The sequence below is a fragment of the Eleginops maclovinus genome, chromosome 16 (genome assembly GCF_036324505.1).
Source record: "Eleginops maclovinus isolate JMC-PN-2008 ecotype Puerto Natales chromosome 16, JC_Emac_rtc_rv5, whole genome shotgun sequence".
Classification (NCBI taxonomy): domain Eukaryota; kingdom Metazoa; phylum Chordata; class Actinopteri; order Perciformes; family Eleginopidae; genus Eleginops; species Eleginops maclovinus.
The window spans coordinates 2991994-3014342 of NC_086364.1; the positions used below are offsets into that span (position 1 = coordinate 2991994).

The 22349-nt window shown below is 39.6% G+C and overlaps 2 protein-coding genes across 2 annotated transcripts; both read right to left on the reverse strand.

Moving 5' to 3' along the window:
* Positions 1–8408: 8408 nt before the first annotated feature.
* On the reverse strand, positions 8409–16072 carry ube2z (ubiquitin-conjugating enzyme E2Z). Its single transcript, XM_063903374.1, has 7 exons — positions 15202–16072; positions 14258–14330; positions 13928–14115; positions 13547–13658; positions 12716–12828; positions 12474–12564; positions 8409–11174 (listed from the first exon to the last, which is right to left on the reverse strand). The coding sequence occupies exons 1-7, from the start codon at positions 15636–15638 to the stop codon at positions 10992–10994; spliced, it is 1197 nt and encodes a 398-aa protein (XP_063759444.1). The 5' UTR covers positions 15639–16072; the 3' UTR covers positions 8409–10991.
* A 946-nt stretch (positions 16073–17018) lies between these two features.
* Positions 17019–22087, reverse strand: atp5mc1 (ATP synthase membrane subunit c locus 1). Its single transcript, XM_063903375.1, has 5 exons — positions 21973–22087; positions 20382–20429; positions 19668–19748; positions 18916–19094; positions 17019–17423 (listed from the first exon to the last, which is right to left on the reverse strand). The coding sequence occupies exons 2-5, from the start codon at positions 20418–20420 to the stop codon at positions 17309–17311; spliced, it is 414 nt and encodes a 137-aa protein (XP_063759445.1). The 5' UTR covers positions 20421–20429; positions 21973–22087; the 3' UTR covers positions 17019–17308.
* Positions 22088–22349: the final 262 nt, after the last annotated feature.

Below are 22349 nucleotides of genomic sequence, written 5' to 3' on the forward strand. Positions count from 1 at the left end.
GAGCAGCTCCGACCTTTACACCAAAACAAGTCAATGAAAAGAAACATTTTGACCAAGAACATTTAAATGTATGTTATTTTGTTGCAGTTATTAAATAATTTGATTCAGTGATAATGTTTCTCTCATTTCGTTCCATTTGGTCAAGATGTTACCATTGCTCATTCTGCCCTCCTCTAACAGTAACACCTAAAAGGTTTTTTTATTTAAATTTCAACCTGTTGACTGAGCAGCTAACTATTAACTACCAAGCATCAACACATGAACAAAGAAATACCTCAGCATGCCGTGACCTGATCTCTGACATCTCCCCTACCTCTAATATTAGAGGTTATGCTGTAGTGCTGAATTACACTCAAAGACTTGAGTACATATTTTATTAGCTTCCAAACATCCAGTGAACTCTTGAAACGTTCCTGTTTATTAGAACCAAAGAAGAAGGAGGAGGAGCAGCAGAACGAGGGCCAAAACATTCCCTGCATGCTTTGCTCTACACATCATTGCATGGTTAGACTCGTTGTATAAAACAGTAAAAACTGATAACTGTTGGTGTGCTGTTGAATCACGCCCATATGAAGGACATTGTTAATGAAATTGCCTTGCCCTTTTTCCTATGTGTGTTTTGTTATGCCAATTAATTACATGTGCTCTTTACAAAAAGGGATATGTGCATAATTAAACTGAATCCTAAGGGGGAACATTTTGCCCACTAACTTTACCTGAACTGTGCAGAAATACGGAGATGGTTTTTCATCACAACACGGTAACCTCTTAAGCCCAGACGCAGCAACCTGTAAGAAACAGCGTCTCAGGGTATGTTAACATTTAACAACCTATTAATGTGGCATAGCCACTTAACGGGAAGAAACTCAGCTACCAGACCATATTGACCAAATCGAAACAGAATTCCAACACCAAGAGTCTAAATCAGCACTGAACGAAAATGAGCTAACGCTACATAGCACCGAGTGAGCTACGGCAATTTTTTTACTTCATGCCATCTGCACAAACCACATATCATATGAAGCCTGAGCTTCCACAGATTCCATTGGTATAAGTCTTATCACTGTATGAACAAAACTCACTGAACTAGCAGCCAAGAAAGAGCAAGAAAACTGCTTCACTTTACAGAGCCATAGCTATAAGCAGTCTTTGCTGTTTGTGATCAAAAGGTGTGTTCAAGGTCATACAAACGCTGCTGGAGGTCATACAAACGCTGCTGAAGGTCATACAAACGCTGCTGGAGGTCATACAAACGCTGCTGGAGGTCATACAAATGCTGCTGGAGGTCATACAAACGCTGCTGGAGGTCATACAAATGCTGCTGGAGGTCATACAAACGCTGCTGGAGGTCATAAAAACGCTGCTGGAGTTCATACAAACGCTGCTGAAGGTCAACCCAATGTCTCGGTGTCACTTTGAAATGATTACTGATAATCTTTCATTATTTATTTCTATTAAACTGGTACGGCACAACAAGCGATGCCATTTTTGACAAATCTCTAAGTGGTTGACCAAAACAGAGTCACCATCCAACCAATCAGAGCAGAGTGCGCTTTTGCAAAGGTGGGGGCATGGGCTCTTCAGAGCGTTTTCAGACGGAGTGAAAAGTGGTACTTTATGTACAGGCAGTGTGAGGAAAATAAAGCGCTTTTTCAACATTGAAGCATGAAAACATGTAGTAGTGGAGCAACTAAATACATATATGGACATGAAAAGTAGCATACTAGGGGACCTTTAACTAGACAATCCTTTCAGACAAACAACATTCTGGAGACTGGCTCACAGTGTAACAACACACAACTCTTGACTGTGGAATGATGTTACGGAATACAAAGTTGCGCAACAGTGTCATTACTGGGCTTTTTGAGGTGGGTGGGGACCAGGGCCACTGGCATGAGCCTTCAATAGTCTAAAAATCATAATCGTCTTTCTAGCCAATTTAGTGCGTGTGTGTGTGTGTGTGTGTGTGTGTGTGTGTGTGTATTTACAGTTATGTAAAGTTTTGGTTCTGACTACATGGCAGGTTGAACAAATGGTCTTTTGCTTTGGATTGGTTCCAACTTGATATCTGTCCATGGGCGATATGATGTACCGTGCACGGTATGTGGAGATTTTGCCCTATTGTTCGGCTGCGCTATCTATTTCTGTGTGGTCTTGCGATTGTGTGAATTCAACTGCCTTGCAAGAGGCTTGTGGCAGAATGAGGATGTAAACACAGCAAGAGGCCTCCCAAACATCTCAAGATGAGGAATGATAACTAGTATTTGGTCCGCTTTTTTAAATGAAAGTCAAGTCTTACTATCTTTCAGGAACCGTAAAGACTGAAAGAGGTTTAGTTTAACCGTCTCATGTTTCTTTCTACCAGTGTTCCAAATAATACATACAATGAGGCTTTTAGCCATATTGCCCACCTCCACCAAAGTATTAACTCCCTCCTGTAATCTTTTTTTTTTTTTCCTATCTCCAAAAACATAGCAGGACATTAAGATAAAGTTATCTCTCCGACACATCCAGGTAAACAAACAGCTTCTTCCTCCAGGCTGTCACTCATGACCCCTCACTGATGTCATCGCCCATGCAACACTTAAATTCTGAGTCATTACAGGAAGATGTTAACAACCATTACAGGCATGTGGTTTGACCAGTAAACCAGAGATAAAGCCCTGAGAGCATAATCAAAAAAGCTAAATGAACTGTAACATTGCCTAAAGCACATGACAAGGCCATGTGTCAGTCATAGAATTTGGTGTTGTTGGCCATGTTTGTTTTTTTCTTTTCCCTCTGTGCTATGCTTGCTGGAAATACCGTTGTTTCTTTCCAACTACCCTTGGCTTGTTGACAAAGACAAAGTAAAATATGGCACTACTAAGTATTGAGGCAGGTGGTTATTCACTTAAAATACACTTATGAATGCAATCATATAATAATAAGGAGGCTCTGTATTGCTCCCACAACAGCAGCAGTGGAAAATTACAGATTGACTGCTCTAACATGTCACAATAAAAGCCTTGTGCAACTGTTTTCAGAATCACATTTGTATCAACTTTGGCTGTAAAATGAGAAAGCATGACATCAGGTAACCTAGCTTAAACCAAGCAATGCTCACTTGCCTACATGTGTCCTTAAACAGATCAGTGATGCAGCCATTAGCTCCTAGTGTTCTTCACAAGCAGAACAGCTTTAAGAAAGGAACCTATTCATTTATAGAGTTACAGGTCCGGTTTGCGTGTCATACACTGCCAAGATGTATGCTAACTTGTACCAACAATGTATTATCCACTTCACTTTTCCAACTGACTAACAGTTTTTATAACAAACACTCAACTTTCCTGCTGTTATTAGAGCTATACAGACATTTGCCTAGTTAGCAGGAAACACCTGAATGGCTTTTGCTGTTATTTTAGGAATTTACCATAGGTGGCCTGGGGTGGTTTCCAACTAAAACAGGAAACACTAGATCAGACGTTCAAAACAACAACTGTTGTAGCATATCAGTAAGAGCTTCATCAAAGATATGTTTCTGATGATGAAATAGGTTTAGATGGCACAAAATGCAGTGTTGCAGAAGCCTGATAAGTTGCAGTTCTCTACATACATCTAATTACCGAATGCTATACTGGTTCAATACGACTTCCTCAAAAACAAAGACTTCCTAAAACACGTTTTCATTTACAGTATCCCTGCTCACGCGTCCTGGAACACTCCTCTCTCCTCTAAACATACCTAAACTTATATGGACAACCTATATCATCATGGTGAAGAAGACCAATTCCCAGGTCTCACAAAGAGCCATGATACTAGAGGAATCTAAAATGAACATTTTAAAACATGGCAGAAAAGAGAGCCATTATACAACCTGACCCACATATCAGACGCATCAGAATAAGCAGATTGTAACAAGTGGTGTTCTGAGGGGAAGCGCTCTTCTGAACAGTCCGTTCTTTAACATTCATGTCCATGTGATGTCAAGTGAGACATGACTGACAACGGAACAGACTGGTTCTCTCTGGCTCTTTTCCAACCATCTTTCACCCCGTCCCTCCTTCCAGGAATGTGCCAGAGCAACATGTACAAGGTGTTTCTGCACATGTGACTGTTCACTTTAGGTTTACGTAAAATGTGACAGTTTTAGGTGCAGTTAATTCCAGTATAAATAAAGTGAGAATTTCAGCAAAAAACAGGTTAGATATTATTGGTAACAAAAAAAAACACATCAAACAATCATTTGAAAGCTGTATGCGGCAACTAGCCAAGATAAAGAGCTATCGTGTAGAAGTTAAAGTGCTAGTGATTATAATTTACTCTGTTTTAGATTGTTTAAGGACTTATCCGTGTAGTAGAGAATTTTGTAACTAGAATAACAATGGGGTTCCTCAAAGGTCAATTCTGAGACCTTTATTTTTCTTTGGTATGCCGACTGGGAAACAACAGAACATGGGATTCGTTTTTGTAGCTATGCAAAGGAGCTGTTGAAGTTTAGGTGGTGAATAGGCATCTACCAATCAGAGGGTCAGTGGTTCAACACCAATCCCCGTCAGTCAACATGTTAACCTTAACCCAAAGTTCTCTCATAGGCATTTCCATGGTATTGAAGTGTATGCAAGTCAGTTTAGATAAAAGCGTCAGATAAATTAGGTTATGTTATAACGATAAACAACTGTAAATCTATACCACTAAATCAGCACTTTTGAAAAACTTAGACGATGCACCGATAATATGAACTTCTGGATGTCACATCATTTCTTGCACTCAAACAAAGACAAGAGGTTCTAATCTTTGGAACAACAGATGAAGCCTTGATTCACTGCTGCGTGCAACAAAACATACGCAAAACATACAACTGATTTCCCAGTTCACCTGTCGGGAGAGGTAGCAGCCACAATGTTGCGTTCATTGTTGACAACATATATTGCCACTTTCCACAAGAACAACACTATTGAAGGTTAGTGATGTAAAATGTATTTAAAATTGTTAATATCACTGGTATTGGTATCCAAAAAAAACATTTTTGGTAGAGCGAGATACCTTATTCAGATATCTGTTGTATTTTACGGTTCCATATTTGCTGTCAGCTACTGATTTTGGGGTGTCAGACAGCGTCCCCCCCCCCCCCCCATATTGTGAATTGATTTTATTAAGATTGTTTAAGCTATAGATAGTGTTTTCCCCAATTCGACTTAATTCTGAACATTTTTTTTGCCTCTTTTCGGCCACCTTCATGTCATTATTTGCAAATGTTTTTATTTGATTATATTCATTTATTTTCTGGCTTCTTCATCGTATTCATTTTTTAAAATTTACTCGGGAACTGTACTCACAATTTTTAGCTGTCCATTTCATCCAAAGCCACTTTATACTTCTACTCCACTTTATTTAAATAAGGGAAATAATATAATTTAAGTACGCAATTATTTAACAGCTTTAGCAACTTTTAACTAAATGCATCTCTAAAAATGTGAATAGTGGACTAACTCTTTAAGTCACAAAATAGTCAAATGATTTAGATGTTTTGCAAAAAGTCAATCAGAACGTTGTTTCTCTACAACAGTAAGATGCTACTTGGTGCAACAATATTATCTAGAAAACGTCACATATATAAACATAATTATATATACAAAAGCCATTTATCTGTACAATGATTACCTTTTCTTGTTATACTTAAAGTACATTTTTCTGAAAAAAACTTTCCTACCTTAACCTAAGTAAGATTTTGACTTTTGCTTGTAATTAAGTATTTTGACAATAATATGGAAAGCATATGAACACTTCTTCCACCACTGTTTATTATTTAAAATACATTTGTTTAAAGTAGAAAAATAGGATCGTAATAAAAAGTGTTGAAGACAACACATTGGGTGTGGGTGTTTTGAGGAAACTAAGCTTGATACAAATGTTGCTGCACGTGAACATAACCGCCAACACACCTAAAGAAACAGCACGAGAAACACTACACGAGACATTTTGTATGGCAGATCATATTGGGGGAAAAAAACAACTGACATAACTACAAAAACGTCGTTTCTCTGACAGCCAGTCACAGAATTAAAGATGAAAAATAAATAAGAGAGTTAAAATCATTGATCTTATTCATGTCGCAAACAAAGTGAACCGCTACAGCAAGCGCTAACACGAAGGCCCTGCCCAAACCAGTTCAACAACACCAGTTCTATATAAAAAAAAAAAAGGTTCTTCGGTTTTAAGTAAAACAGTGTGAAACATTTAACATCTTCAGGTGAAACGACACAACTCAGCGACATGTTTCTTACTGACCTGCTCCTGTGAAGCTGCTGTCGGCTGGAAAGCACGGCTGCACTGATGATAAGCTTTTAGAAATTGTCTGAGCCGCCCTCGATCAGTGCGTGCCACACATTACAAGTTTGCAGGTGCACCAGCAGGAAAGGTGCATCATGGGAACACCCTTTAAAAAAAATGTATTATTGTTTTTTTAAATCCAGTCAAACATCATCGTTAACTTTAAAACGAACACACAAATCACTCATACATAGGACAATGTGACCAAACGAAATACAAGGTAAAACATTCAATAAAAAGAATAACACAACACTGTTTTAATTAGTATAAAAACACATTTTACCAGACGAAAATTATATCTTTCCATACGGAAACAAAACTTTTTACAATAGTTGTTTATTTAGTTTAAAATGTTGTTTTTAAATACACATGTTACATGGTGTGTCAGATGAATTAAAGGAATGTTGTAAATGTGTGAGTTCTTCTGCTGGATTTACTTTTTGTGGTATAAGCCATTTAATGTAGCAACAAATACCTTTTTTTAAAGACGGATACAAGTAGGATAGACTCACTACAGCATGCTTTTATTTGTTTTATTAAATGTTTTATGCGAATACTATTAGTGAGTAAAAATGAGAAGTCCTAAAAACTCTATGGCCACTGTATCATATAACATAATCCAATACAAAAACTCAGCTAGAGTCAAATTTAACGTTATGATTATTATTAAAATAATAATTTGTCTTGTTGGACTGCATTATATTTAGCTGGATTTAAATTATTTGCATTAAAAACATCAGTTAGGCAGAAAATGAGAACACAGAGTATGCCTGTCTTTTTTTACTACACTGTGTGCATGTTATCCCATAATACATACGTTTGTTGATTTTAGCTCATGATTTTAATACAATTTCCCGATAAAACATATTACTTAAGAAACAAAAAAGGAAAATTCCCCTGCCAAGTTATTTCATGTCTACAACTGAGCAATATAAATCCTCCTTAAAGTTATATTAAGAAATAACTTTCCCCATAAAGTGCCTTTTAGGTGGTAATTTCTTAAATCATCCAGTTCTTGCCACAGGGCAGTGGATTAAAAACTAATTCAAAATGATTGTATATGATCAACACATAAACCACCAAATATAACACACCAATGTTGCATAGTAATCATGACCCGGTATTCTGTATAGTGTGAATCCCAGGTAATGTTCATGTATGCCAAAGATTTAGACACAAACTCCATCTAGTGGAAGAAGAGTCAAATGTTCCCTGCCAATCACACTGAATTCGACAGGATTTAAAACAACATGTAAGGAAATGCATTTCGATTGCCAAAATGTGACACGAAGAATGAAGTATGAAGGATGTGACAGAAGATTCAGATCGGTTGATGCACAATGGCGTAGAAATGTTGTGTGAGGAATAAAAATATCTCATTGAGATTTAATCTATAGTAATAAATAATGATGACTATAATGACATTTCCCCCCCTATATTCCCAAAACACAGTTTTAGAAAATTATTACAGGACATCGGATTTTGTGATCGGATTAAAGCACAAATGGCGATAAGTACCAAACATAATTTCCATATAGATTTTTTTTACCAAAAATAAATATAAAGTATTTATGTATGCAATAAAGCTGTGTAAACCTCAGATTCATTCAAATGCTTTAATCTGGCTGAACAATGTGTCTACCGATTTGGGTGAAGATCAAACACATTACACCAATATCTACTGTTGACACAAGTCTGACCATTTACATTACCCCTCAAGTAATATCACATTATTCTTATACGGGAGCTGTCAATCATGCATTAGCTCTACGCAGCATTGTATTGTCTTTCGACTTATTTTGTTTTGGTTTGTTTGCTAGTAATGTTATATGTCTCACTGCCTACACTGGTGGATGTCAGTGAAATGGCTGCGTTCATTCCATACACAGCAGCAATCAGAGTTAGAGAAGCTGGTAAACTCAGGGAGCATTTACAGCTCAAGCAACATATGTTTATTTTGTGGTGGAGACCAGAACTAAAACACGCTATTGGATTAACATCGGTATACATTATGAAAGTTGCATGTTTTATCTGGATTTACTATTAGCCTCTTTGCATTGACATTGGTGGCACAAGAAAAAGACTGGACACATGCATCAGGACTGAACAACATTTTATTCTGTACTCCACTTACAGAACTTCTGTACAATACCAACATATTGCAGACCTGGAAAGGATCCCTTCTGCAGTAATGGGGCTCTTATGGAGCCACAGAGGAACCCTGCTATAAACACAACACAACACAACACAACCAAACAGGGACATAACCTCTCATTTCAGCGTCAGGAAGTGTGTTGCACTCAACATTTTGGCAGTCACATATATTCAGCTAGGAGCTGCTTCGCATATAACCATTCTATAACATAATAAAACAAATAACAAAAAGAAATGCCCTATATTAGTTATCCTGTTTGAAGCAACCTAGCCGGTGCCAGTGGACCAGGGTTTGACATCAGAAGGAATCAGCTCTTCTCTTCATGTACACGACTGCACAGACACTGGAGGACAATGGGAGGCGGAAAGGAAACACTACAAGCACAAGCTATCTTTTGTCCAGCCATCATTTTTCTATGATTGAAATAGCTAGAAAAAATAAGAAGACATTTTTTGGAAAAAAATACTTCTTTTCATATATGAGCTAAATGGGGCTTTAGCCAGCAGCCAGTTAGCTCAGCTAAAGTAACAGCTAGCCAGTTAGCTGAGCTCAAAGAGCTACCCTGACTGTTCAAAACGTAACAAATTCTTCCCATCTAATTCTCACTTATAATTATAGTACACCTTGTTTAATCTGTAGGAGATATCATTTATTAATCAGTCAAATTTGGAGGTACTAGTAAGTCGATGCTAAGCTAACTGTAGCCTCATTAAACATACACAGATGAGTGGTAAAAGTCTTAGCTAACTCCCGGCAAGAATGCGTATTTTCAGAAATCTCTGGCTCTTCCTTTAAAGGATAGACTCAGATTTTCATTAAAATGCTCACATCCTGCATGAAATCTGTTAAGTTATTAATGATCAAGTAACCCCCCCTCTCTAAACTGCAGCGGAGACATCGCTCACTAATGTGCAGATATGTATTGCAAAGTTAACCTGAAGCTAATCTTCTGATGCTAGTATTTTTTTTGTTATGTTACTCTCTACCTTCCACTGACATTCCCTCCCCCACCCCCACACCATGGCTCAGATGCATGCTGGTAGTTATAAAGGACAGACATACCCACTGATTTGTGTCACTCGCAGATAAATTGGATTTGTATTTTAGATTTAACGCTAGAGGAGATATTTTCACAGCCATAATGAACATCATTATATGCGAGTATCTAATAAAGTTAGAAATATATCTGAACCTATCCTTTCTGAGTGTTTAACAAACTCTCCTCTTCTTCAGGTCTTGTGGTGTTCACACTGCAACAATGCTGTCAAAGGTCCATTTCCTGTGTGACTGCTGAGTGAAACCAAATAAAGTGTTAGCTGAAAATGTGTTCGCTAATCAGCCTTGTTTCCCCTACTGATATGATGGTGAGACAAAACCAAATACATGCCAGGCCTGACATCTGGTGGAGAAAAGCATGCACCTGAAAAATGACAAATGAATATTGTTAGAAGAGTACAGGTTTCTATTGAACAAAAGCTACTTAGCCAGTTAATCAATGTAAAATTAAATGGAAGCTAAAGCAGTGAGAAGCTGGACCTGCCCTCTGTCTGATTGGGAGTAACAGAACCTCTGAGGTTCTTAAAGTGTGAACACATCAGATTTCTTGCGTCCATCAGTTCCGCAAGCCCGATTGTTTGGTTTATATCACAAGAGCCAGCAACCCAAAGAACAGCAGGGTTCCCAGATGAACGATACACCCTAAACACTGCAAATTACAACTAGGAAAAAACAGCTAAACAAAAAAGGCTATAAAGATGGATGCCAATCAAAGTGACATTTCTCTAATGGCTTCTTCTCTGGTGAACCTACTGTCGGATCAATAGCACTATCAGAAGGGAAATCTAAGCAGAACTTCTTGTATTATAAACAGGAGTTTTTGTCCTGATGCTGATGATGTTTTATGGCCTCAGTCTGACAATGCTGAGGGGGGGTCTTCACCGTGCCCATAGGAAGTGATGTGGCTAGCTAAACCTTGGCACATTCTTAAGCTACCATCTTTTAGACGAAGGTCTTTTTTTGCTTCCTTGAACTCAAAAGGAGACCCTTTGAAGAGGAGCCTTTCACTGCTGCAGCACTTTCGTGCCCCCCCACCCCCCAGGTCCACCTCCACTGGCCCAAACCTGCTTCCACCCCTAAGTGAGCTTCTCCTCGTTGATTTCTATCAGACAGTGTTCCCTAGGTAAGGAGTATAAACTGGGATTGTGTTTTAAAGTGAAAAATCTGAGAGGTTGGAGTCATGAAACTAAACTTTTTTTTCTCCACAAAAACAATGACTGGTCCATCCATTAAAGTGTCACAAATATGCCGCTCCAGGACACATTTACCAGTACGCGAGTGGTATTCTCTTTTTTTTTAATAATAACCAATCCTCCTCTTTCTAAATTCCAATCGTGAACCCTGGACTCACTAAACTTAAGACGTAGGCATAGCATTCTCTTCTCTGATTTTGTTCCTCGGGTCCTCTTGTCTGTAGTTCTTGGCCTGGCTTTGAGTCCAGCATTGTCCGGGTTGGGGGGATGGGGGGTCAGGGCTGGGAGGAGCCCTGGCTGTCGGGGTCCGTCCCAGAGGAGCTGGTGTCTGAGTCTGAGTCCTCGTTGTTGTGTTCGTCCTCCGCTAAGGTTTTCTCCCGTATCCGTCTGTGGGTGCTGCTGAGGCGAGCCAGCAGGCCCTGGTAGTCGAAGCGACCGCGCTTCTCTCCGAACGGGTCCTGGGCAGAGGGAGCAGGAAGCAGACAGGTGAGTCACATGTGGGTGGGTTCCTCACTCAGGAAAATATAGTAAGTAGATAAAATCAAGTTCTCTACTAAATAACTATTTTGAGAGACTTATACTATACTTTAGAATCTAAAAGCTTTACAGATCTGGATTAATGATGGTAAATATAATCAGCCCTTAAATCAGACTTTAGTTCACCTGGAGTAAATCCAGCAGCTACCCTGCAGTATACAAAGCCATTCAAACTAGCTGCACCTTTACCAGCTCTGAGAACACTTTAATGATCAATCATTATAAAACATATCAGAGATATTATTCTGAAATGGAACAATCACACAATGACTACTTTTACTGTCGCTACTTTAAGTACATTTAGATGAGAGTACTTTCAACTTTCACTGGAGGAACATTTAGAATACTTTTACTGTGACAGAGTATTCCTACACTCTGGTACTTCTACTTTACTCAAGTACAAGACCTGATTACTTTTCCCACTTCTGGTACAGGGATATGTCCTGATGAGCTCACTTACCTCTGTTTACATAATGCAAAGATCTACAGTATATTAATATCTTTTATTCAGAATCAAAATCGCAGCATTTTGCAAATGTTGGTAACAAATGTTGGCTGAATTAAAAGAATGTTTACAAATATGCAAAAAATATCAAATAAAATGGAGATATTTACATAAATACAAGTTAATTTTAAGTGTTAAATAAATGATACAGTAAAATACATAAATATTGATATTTAATGGAAAATATATATATGCAGGTCTAAGCAATCTCTAGTTGATGAGTTAAGTTAAGATACAAACATTGGGTAATATTTGGTGAAGGCAACAATTGTACAAAAATCTAAATCATGATCATTTAAGTATATATATATTTTTAATGGTAATGTGACTAATCGTTTGAAAATGTAGATTCTCTCTCATATTGCAAATCGTATCTCAATTGCAATAGCATTAAATAGAATCGCAATTTGTAACTTTTATAAGATCTTGAGCACTGATGCAACATTTTTTGGCATTTTCTAAAAAAAATCCTATAATAACACATGGGCAATTTTATAAATCTAGCAAAATTGTGCCATGACTTTGAAACTGAGTTGCAGATCCACAACTCCTACTATAAGTATTAAAAGACACTGTGGCAGGCAGAAATGAAGCATTTGTTTATTCTTCATACTTAAGGTGCATGGAAATTCCTCTGACTGCCTCATGAGCATTCATCTCACAGGAAATGTTATCTAGAAATAGAAAATGGGTTAAAATAAATGAGAACAGTCACCTGCATGTTCTGTCCCTGTAGATGCAGTCTCTCTTTGCAAACTCCCTCGTAGAAATCATAGTATTCCAGGAAAGACTTTTCCATCACGCTCCTACAAAACACAAATGAACACACGGATCAGCTGATAGAAGAGAAGCGAGGATAAGGAGGAGATGGGAAGAGGCTGGGGAGAGAGGGAAAGATGTTGAAGACCGATGGAAACAGAGAAGGAAAGTAAAGTTAAACTAAAGGGTCGTTCTAACCAAAGAGCCTCAGGGCAGGGGACCTTTCCCTCCAGCATGTCGCACACCGCCACCCTCATGGTCTCATGGCGGATGCACTCGTTGTAGTTCTTACTGTCCCCTGGGTGGCGCTCCTGAAAGACACACAAACAGACCAATGAATAGGAAATTCAGTGCAGTGCTTCTTCTTTTTTTTAACGAAACAAACTAGAGCGGCCCTTCACCAAGGCCAATGGTAAATACACCACGGCTGGTCCTGTGTCCACAACTGGAATATCGTTATCCCTACTTTGGTGTGTTTGGATTTGCTTTCAACCCATGAACCTTTTCGAACACTCTGGACTTCTATTTGTAGTCTAAATGCAAGCCTAGAGATTTTTACATTTCATTCTATGAAAGTAAATACCCCACTGGTGAACGACTGCAGCTTTTTTGGGTCTTACAAAAGGCGGTTGCTAACAAGTGACTACTAAACGTCATCACGCTGAACATTAGCCGCCTTTAGCTTAGTAGTTGTGACGCGAGACCGCGAGGGAGTTTGTTTATAGCCTAACGTTAGCTTTTCACTCCTGGCAATTGCATTTACGCTTCAACTATAATAACAGTGGAGTTCAAATTAGGAAATTATCATGCTGGGAAAATGTGTGGCTATCATAAACTTGATTTTGCCACAGATCTTCTGCAATAGTCCAAAACTGACCTACAAAAATACGTCATCACTCCACCACGCGATTGCAAACAAATGCAGCATCAATATATTCAATTTGATCCCGCTCTACAGTTTGTTCTTCACTAGACTCTGAGCCTTCAGTGGAGAACCAGCAGGGAGGGCTGGGTCACTGTGCACAGTACCTGTTCAAATCCAGGCTCATTGTGATAGGGGTTCTCCGTCATCAGAGACTGGATGGAGATGAGGACAGAGGAGATGCTCTGGGCTGGGCTCCATGCTGGACCTGTCCATGTCCTACACACACACACAAATAATAACAGTAACACACTTCTCACTGTGACGAATACTACTTTATTCTCCTGTCTTATTAATTTCTCCCCCCCTTCCTGGTCAATCTGACTGGTCTCTTTTAACTGCTCTTGCACAAAAAAACATGAATCATCACCAAATGTTATTTAACACCCTTTTAAGCTGTAAAAAATGTATCATATTACTGGTTCACATGAATAACTGCACCGATTTGAGACAAATGCAGAGTATTTAAGGAAGGACTCCTGACTCACCCCAGGATGCTGAGGCAGACCTTGCCATTGCGGTAGAAGTTGGGGTTGAAGCGTACAGTGTTGTGCCCGGTGGTGATGAGCTTGACCCGCGGTGGGTGGATGGGGTAGTCGGGGGGGCAGCGGAACAGGAAGAGGAAGAAGCCTCCCTCGTACGGTGTGTCGAATGGGCCTGTGATCAGGGCGTGGATCTACACGAGGTGAAAGAAAGAAGGGATATTTAGAGACATGTGTACAAAGGGAGAGGATGCTGCGAACAACAACACCCACTGGCTCTGATTTTATATCAAGGAAAAGAACATCTGACAATGTCCTGGGGAGCTGGCCTTTTACCTTTGTCATGTCTTGAGGATCAGGGACAACAAACATTCCTGGTGGAGGTTCCTTGTAGATGGACATGATGTCCCTGCAGAGACACAAATAGAGAGGGATGATGTTACTGAAAGCAAAACGTTATGGGAAAAATGGAGGGAATCTAACAGAGATGTCTACCCCTGGCCTGCCCACAACTTTGCTAAAAAACATTGTCATGGGGACTATTTATCGGGTAGAAAGTAGTTCCAACAAACACTTTTCCACAGAGGATTATCTGTAGTATCTGTGACACAGCCTATGGAAACACAATACACTGTCAGATGTCATTTTAAAAATGCTCCAGGCAGCTGTTGTGCGAGTAAGCAACAAATAACTAATATTTACTTTATATAGATCTCAGAACCACAGGAGAAAGTAAATCCAAATGCATCTCCTTAGCAAGCTTTTATAATGTGAGTGAACTAACCTGTTTGGCCACAGAGGATGACAATGACGTTTAACTCATGATTTGGAAGCAATCAGAAGGTTTATTGCCAAGCCCTTTAAAAATACCAGGAAGTTGTTTTGGCGTATAATGATGCACTAAAAAAAATTATAATAATTAAAAAGGGTAATTATGTTATAATAAAATAAGTAAATTTAAAAGTCTGTTCGAAATATTGAAGAAAATATTACAAAAATGTAAAGTTTGCAATAAATATAAATATACAAAATAGTCTAAACAGGAATATGACAATTAAAACATCCCTGTAACATACAATGAATAAACAATTTAATTGTGAATAATTATCTAAAACACTGTAGTTGTGTAGGTTTCACTTCAAGCCCCAAAGGGTTTCCAGTGAAGACAGAAACTTCATAAAAAACTTTTACTTTCGATTTTACATGGACTCACTGACAATTTAGGCCTCAACGTACCAGATAACATACACCAGTGTGACATACAACCGGCTTCTTATTACCTCTTTATCCTCAGGATGCACTGCTGTGAAGCCTTCTCGTTGTCCCAGTCCGTGCTGAGGCTCGGGTCCCATGAAGTTGCGTGGATTTGGGACAGAAGGCCCGCTCCTGCCACCCCGCCGACCCCTAGCCCAACACCGGGGAGAGAGGAGGAGACGTGTAGGGAGGGAGACACGGACACGACCGATGGAGAGGAGAAAGCGGCTGGTGTCGCAGTAACAGCCGACATAGGTGCTACCAGAGCAGATAGGCCACTCTGCGCGTCCGCGGCGGGAGGAGGGGAGGCCAGGTAAGAGCTGGAGGGAGCACTGCTGGATGTCGGGTGTCCCCCCGGCAGAGAGTTAGCCAAAGTCGGCAGCAGTGAAGCTCCGCTGCTCTGTCCTGTAACGCCTAAACCAAGGGCACCACCACTGGACTGTTCTCCAAAGCTGTCCGCCATGGCTCGCAAAGCTAGCAAGCTAAACTGTCGTTGTTAATTTATAATGCTAACTGTTAGCTGCATTGACAGATGATGTGAGGTTACCTCTGCTTGTTGTCGTTTCCAACGGGTTCAGAGTGCAGTGTAACGAGGCAGAGAAGAGCACACAGACGAGGCCAGAAAACAAGGCTTTTCTTCCCACGACATGGTGGCTACTTATCGTTAGCTTAACCTTTTTGTATTTCCCCCAGGCCTCCAAAAAGTATAAAGTTGTCCGCAAAATTACTTATTCCACCTTGCTCTGTCTCGTGAAGCAGCTTTCTGGCGGGTTGTTATTAGTGTAAAGGAATATGAGTTCAGAATATTTGGTTTAAAACCGACCACATCCCACTACTCCATTAACATAACGCAACTTCAGGAACTGCTTCCTCACCTGTCAAGCTGAACAGAAGTGATACAACACTGGACATCCGGTGGGACCTTCAAAGTAAAATCTCACTATGAATTCAGGTCAGACAGTCAATCACAACCACTTTTGTGTAATACCCCAAATGGTAAATGAAAAACGTAAGTCTTAAAATATTAAACCAATATATATACTGTGATAATTCTGAATCCTTTTCATATCATTAGGTCCAAGCAACAGACCTGCTGCGGTCACACAGCATCACAGATAAAAAAAAATTCAAAAGTGGCTACTCTACTGCTGTGAATTTAACAGAACAGCATACCTGAAGTCGAAATGTCTTAGTAAAGAGCCCAAAATAGCGCTATTATTGAATTTTGTCTCACTTACTTACTGCACTTTGTTGATACTAGATAGCACGTATTCCAGGAAACTTGATCTGTACTGGTGTGCAGGCAGTCAGGGTCAAAACCAGTGAATTTTTCATGGGATAACCTCACCAATAACTTTCATTATCACTGTCAAGAACTGCAAACTATTAAATACACCTATTACAATCTAGTATAAAGTCTAATAAGGTAATTTGACTGACCTTGTAGTGTAAATAGTTTAAGTCTTCACATGCTGGTAACATTTCATGACTCCAAAAAGTTAGTAATATCATACAGAAGGAAAAGCTTATCCCAACTGACTGAACAATCCAATCATAAGCAGCCGTCATTAATACCGTTATGACCACATGGAAGTACTTTTTAAAGAAGAAATGTTCTTCAAGCACTTAACCTTTCAGTAGTTAACAGGGCATGTTCATAATAATTTGGTTTGCTTTACAACCAGAAACTCATCTTTTAAACTGTCTTAATTTGCTGATCATTATGCATCAGCAAATCTTATTTATTATCAGATCTAAATACATTTCTAAACTCTGCTGAATTTTGATCAGTTCATAACAGTACATTTTCTTAGCTCACAAAACATTAAAAACAATGCAACCATTCTTTAGTTATCCCAACCATTTATTTTGGACAGATTATTTCAACTGAAGTGAGGTTTTACATAAAACTGTTGAAAAACAAAAATAAGCATAGGAACATAAAAATGTAGGGTTGCAGGTGTTAACTTCAGATGAGTCTGTTTTCTTTTATATTTTTCAGATTGGAATGGCCCATCAGCTCATTCAGATTTCCTGTTCTGGAAACCCCCCTCCGGATGGAAGGACGCGAGGACAGGAGACAGGGAAGGAGGGGAAGGTGAAGGGGGCAGCTCTGTGGGTGTGGTTCCATGTTTACATGGCGAAGAGGATAAGGAACGCCACCATCAGACAGAAGAGACCCATAGCCTCAGACAGGGCGAATCCCAGGATGGCGTAGGAGAAGAGCTGCTGCTTCAGGGAGGGGTTCCTGGGGACGAGGACAAAAAAAAAGAAAGGTGTACAGTTGAATATATATATAGCGCATCATGTCTCTTATGCCTCAAACAAAGCCATTGACATGCAAAGACACATTACAGTTTCCCCTTTACCGTGCTTCAGTTACAGAGAATGTTAGCTATTGCATCTGCTCAGCACGTAAATAGTGGTTTATCGTTTCCGCATTTGGGTTTGATTGGCACTACTGAAGTTACGACCAGTTTGTACTGCACTCTTGGTGCTTTCAGGTCACAACTTCAGATTTTTTTTTTTTACTACATGCAGGTTTGGAGGACCAAAAAAGGGCCTAGAAAAAAAAGAAAGCATAAAGCCTGTGGATAAAGTGGCCTGAAACCCACAAAAAAACAACTAATTAATAATAAGTTCGAATTACTGAAATTGACACCGCAGCAGTTTCATTTGAGCTTAGGATATAGTATAATTGCAATGTACGTCTCTATACGTCTAAGATATTCTTAATTCAACCGGTAATTGTTTAACAAAAACTTTGCACGGGAACTTCATTATTTTTCTTTCGATAAAAGACTAGAAATTGTCTAATTTCTAGTCTTTTATCTTCAATATAATACATGCTTCTTGAGTGATTAATAACATATTAAGCAACCTTTGCCATAACAATCGTAAAAGTCCCCTCTGTGGGACGAATAAAGGTATTTGGATTCTGATAATATTGCATGTCATCCTTTATAATTCTCAGTGTGCATGATATCATTTAATGCATTGATTTCGTCCCAGTGCAGAAGACAGAAGAAATATTTTTATCCATTTATGCTTTTTTGCCTCTATGGACTCCCTTTTCCCCAGCTCTCAGTAGCATGTGCATTTTACCAATGATTCAAATTGAGATTCTTCAAGAATAATTTGTTCATTATATTGTGTATGGTCAATCTCAATATAAAGCAACTTAAGTAATCAAATACGTTTAGTGGATAAAGAAATAAAAATGTTTACTATGAATACGAGGTGTATTATTTTAATGTAGCAGGAAATCCAAATACCCACGTAAAATACCACAAGACTGTTTAAGAACTGGTAAGAGTAAATGTACTTGTTTCTGGCCACCACAGATTAATACCATGCTGAAGCACAAAGAAGGATGAAACCAAATCTTGCACACACCAATAAGAAGGTTGGTAGCATTTAGAGTCGCAATACATTTGACCGGCCTTGGAACTTACTTTACCTAACATCTAAAATATATGTTTCAAAGATCAAGAAGGAACTTTAGGTGTCAACAGTTGTCTTTAGTGTTTAAGATATGGACAGTTTTTATAGCCAGCATTATTGGGTAGATTAGAACTAAATACAATTTCAGTGGTCTGCTCAGGATGACTGATGGTCAGATGTCCTGCTTAAAAAGAAAACCCCAGCATGTAAAATTAGAGTTTGAAAGGCTTCTCTGGTGTCTGAGACAGTCCTATCAACACATTAAGCTGCGGTGAATAAAGGTATTCAAGCAGTACCTTGCGTAGCCAATGATGAGGCTGCCGAACACTGTTCCAATTCCAGCTCCTGAGCCGGCCACACCCACTGTGGCGGCACCGGCACCAATGAACTTGGCGGCGGTGTCGATGTCCCGGGAGACGGCGCTGGTCTGGAAGGAGCGGCTCAGGACTGCAGACTGGCTGACGGGCAAAACGGCCTGAGAGGGGAAAGAGGGGAGAGACTACTTTAGAAAACGCCACTAATGAACAGCCTGCTGAGCTGACTTTAAAGGTCATTCTAACGAGTCGACCGTCAGCTGTAGATTACCCTAAAAATGTCGACACAGATATTTGAAATAAATGGGGTGACAGTACATAGCCACATCTTTTTATTCCAATCATATTAGTTTATTTATCCCTGGGGAAATAGGTTTCATGATATATGCTCCATTTAAAAAAATGATATGACCATAGGTTAAAGTAAAAAGTCCAATAACACAAAAAAATAATAAGTACAAATATGCAGAGTGTATAACATAACATTTACAATGGTGTGTGTATAATAAGATATATGCTACATTTCAGTCTTTGCCCAGTTATCTCAGACTGATGTGGGTGAAATGATGAAAGTACAGTTTATAAAGAATACTACAAATCAGCATTATAATAAAAAGGGATACACTGCTATATTTGTTATTATTGTCCATCCTCAACCGAGTACTTGGCTTCGCGTTGACAAGACATAGCCATTCAAAGGCATACGAGTGGAAGGTGGTTAAAGGGGAACTGACCTGCTGCGCCACTGAGGCTTCAGGTCTGTTGAAGAGGGAGACTGAGACCGGCCGGGCGAGGATTCTGGACCCCCCACGCAGCTAGAGACAGACAAACATTTTCAATTAATTACAAAAAATATAACATTACACAGCGAAGTTAATAAAACTGAAAGACTTCTATACAATTATTTTTAGAATAATAACAGCAGCTGTGTAAGGTATACAATGGCCATAAACACTGCAATCCTTCTGCATCTAAAGCTACAGTCACAGAATCAGCACTTCAGGAACAGGGCTGAAATAGAGGGGGATGAGGCATGCTACAATGGGGGATCTGTTTGGTGTTTGAGCAAAACACTTCAGACAAGTTTTGAGTCCGATGTAAAAATGGAACTTTGACCTCCACAGCACCTCCATGACTGAGATGCCCTACATGCTGCAGGGCCAGCTGACATTGCCACCAACAGGGCAACTGACATACAGAGAACTAACAAAACATGGCTGTGATTCACAACTACTGTGTCCTTGAAGACAAATAAGGATGGCAAAAGTTAACAGCCATGACACTAAAGGTTTTTCAGACACGCGTCACTGAAAAGTTACATCATGGGTTCCATGGGTTGGTTAAAATACTTCCAGTCTAAACTCCTTCATAACGCTTCACTATGAACTGCTCATATCACTACATATATTAAGAACATTATTCTGAAAAAGTTATTAAAGTTGACGTACCACAGCTGGAGAAGTGACGAACTTGGCGCAGGCGTACATGGCTGGAAGCTGGAGAGAGAAGTAACAGTAAAAAAAATTAATAAGACAGTTTCAACAATGAAGCTATTAAATTAAAGCCATGTTGATTTAATGTGTATGAATTAAATCAAAGTACAACAAATATTTCCTTTTATATGGAGTTTTTATTTTATTGATGCAGTCACTTGTGAATCAAGTAGTAGATCCTTGTTAAAGGCTGTTTAGCAATGTAACCTGGCACCTTTGAGATCATATAGACTGTTCACGCCACCAACAACTGCCAGACAGGTGTTACAACTATATACACACATTGTAGGTGCTTATAGAGATCTAAATGTCAACAATGAGTCCCAAGGACAAATTGATTTCTTCATCAGGTGACATTTGAGGGATTTTTAGAAAAAATTGTGCAGCCTCGCTAAGTCTCAATGAACAGGGTTTAAAAAAGGAGACTGCTGTTCTGTACCATTGATGTTTTTTCCTGACCTGCAGCTAAATAAAGAAGCTACCTTATGCTCAGGGTCAAAGTACACACTCATCTAGGTAGTTCTCCAATGTCCAACATGTGAAATAAAGCAGTTTCTGTATAAAACAGACCCGAGCACAGAAAGGATATATCCTTGCAAACGGACAAGTCAAGCAACAAGTTGTTCCAAAGGAGAAACTGTGGTCTGTTGCTCCTGTCCAGCTCAGACAGAGGGCTAATCCAATTGCCCAGACTACTGCAAGGATCAACTCTAGATAAACCGCTAAATGTCCACACATGCTACTCAATGAATGGCTTTAACACTCCCACTTTCAGACGCCATTAGAGGAAGTTGTGTGAAAGGATGTGTGGCAAAGTAAAACAGGATTTTGTAGAAACACTAATAGATTAAAAAATGCCTGCAGTGCAATAAGGCAGTTTAACTCATTGTTGTGACCCCTGCTTAGCCTTTGGTTTGGTTGTAGAGCAGTGGCAGCGGAGGAGCTAAGCTAAGTTGCTAAGCTAACCAGTTCTGCAGACTTGAAGGTCAAAAATGAGCCACAGCCGGACACATTGGGCCTGGACAACCGAGGTTCAACCCCTGCTGTAATAACACGTAACCGTGCTGTAATGCATTGACAACGGGAGATCTGACTCCACAGGTCTCAGACAGGGATGTCCTTGTAGCGGTGGAGTGATTCGGAGCACGGCAGGCCCAAAGTGTCAGACATTTTATATTCAAGCCCCTGTCAACGCAGCCTGCTCGCGCTGTTCTGAGAGTGACCCGCTACTCGCAACAGCATTAACGTTACATCTGCCATACATGGACTGAGGAGAACCCAATTATCGTGTTACTATGGCTCCATTACATGTCACATAGGTGAACGAAGATCACACATTAATAGCTTCAGTGCGCATTCCTACAACCAAGTCATTGAATGGCCGACCTAGCTTGCTAGCTACCAAATGTTAGCAATGACAGCTAGCTTTCCAAACGTTTCCTTACGACTTGCACGGTAGATTTTTAATGCAAGAAGCAGATGCATTAACAAAACAGACTAAAGTTAGTACATATGAAGTGTAGGATATATGAAAGCCATATTTTACCGGTTGGTTACGGCTTTCGGAGGGTCCGGTATAATCAGCTCTCGCTCACAGCAGCAGTCAATGAATGTAGGAGAGGAAAGCCTGTCACCTTGTCATTTATAAGCTCACCGTCTACGTCCTAAACGCTCATTGGCCAGAGAGAACCCTCCTTCGTTCATAATTGGCTCATCGTCATTTGACAACTTTCACTCTAGCCTATCGGATAGAGCGTTATTGAACTATAGTGTTTATGACTGGCTGGGATGGGTTCTAGGGCGGGACTAAATAACTTTCATTAATTTAATTGGACCAGATTGCCGGGAATGACGAATTTACTATGAGCAACCTTTCAGAGCACATCCAGTGTCCTATGTACCTATTGGTTAGTCTATAGGAAG

Excerpts from the sequence above, each read along its gene's own strand:
- atp5mc1 (XM_063903375.1), bottom strand. The coding sequence starts at position 20,420 with ATGTACGCCTGCGCCAAGTTCGTCACTTCTCCAGCTGTG. Across the intron at positions 19,095-19,667 it reads AAGCCTCAGTGGCGCAGCAG|GCCGTTTTGCCCGTCAGCCA; the intron begins GTCAGTTCCCCT and ends TTCCCCTCTCAG. Across the intron at positions 17,424-18,915 it reads CTCATCATTGGCTACGCAAG|GAACCCCTCCCTGAAGCAGC; the intron begins GTACTGCTTGAA and ends CCTCGTCCCCAG.
- ube2z (XM_063903374.1), bottom strand. The coding sequence starts at position 15,638 with ATGGCGGACAGCTTTGGAGAACAGTCCAGTGGTGGTGCCCTTGGTTTA. Across the intron at positions 14,116-14,257 it reads ATCCTCAAGACATGACAAAG|ATCCACGCCCTGATCACAGG; the intron begins GTAAAAGGCCAG and ends CACCTCGTGTAG. Across the intron at positions 11,175-12,473 it reads TACAGGGACAGAACATGCAG|GACCCGTTCGGAGAGAAGCG; the intron begins GTGACTGTTCTC and ends CCCTCTGCCCAG.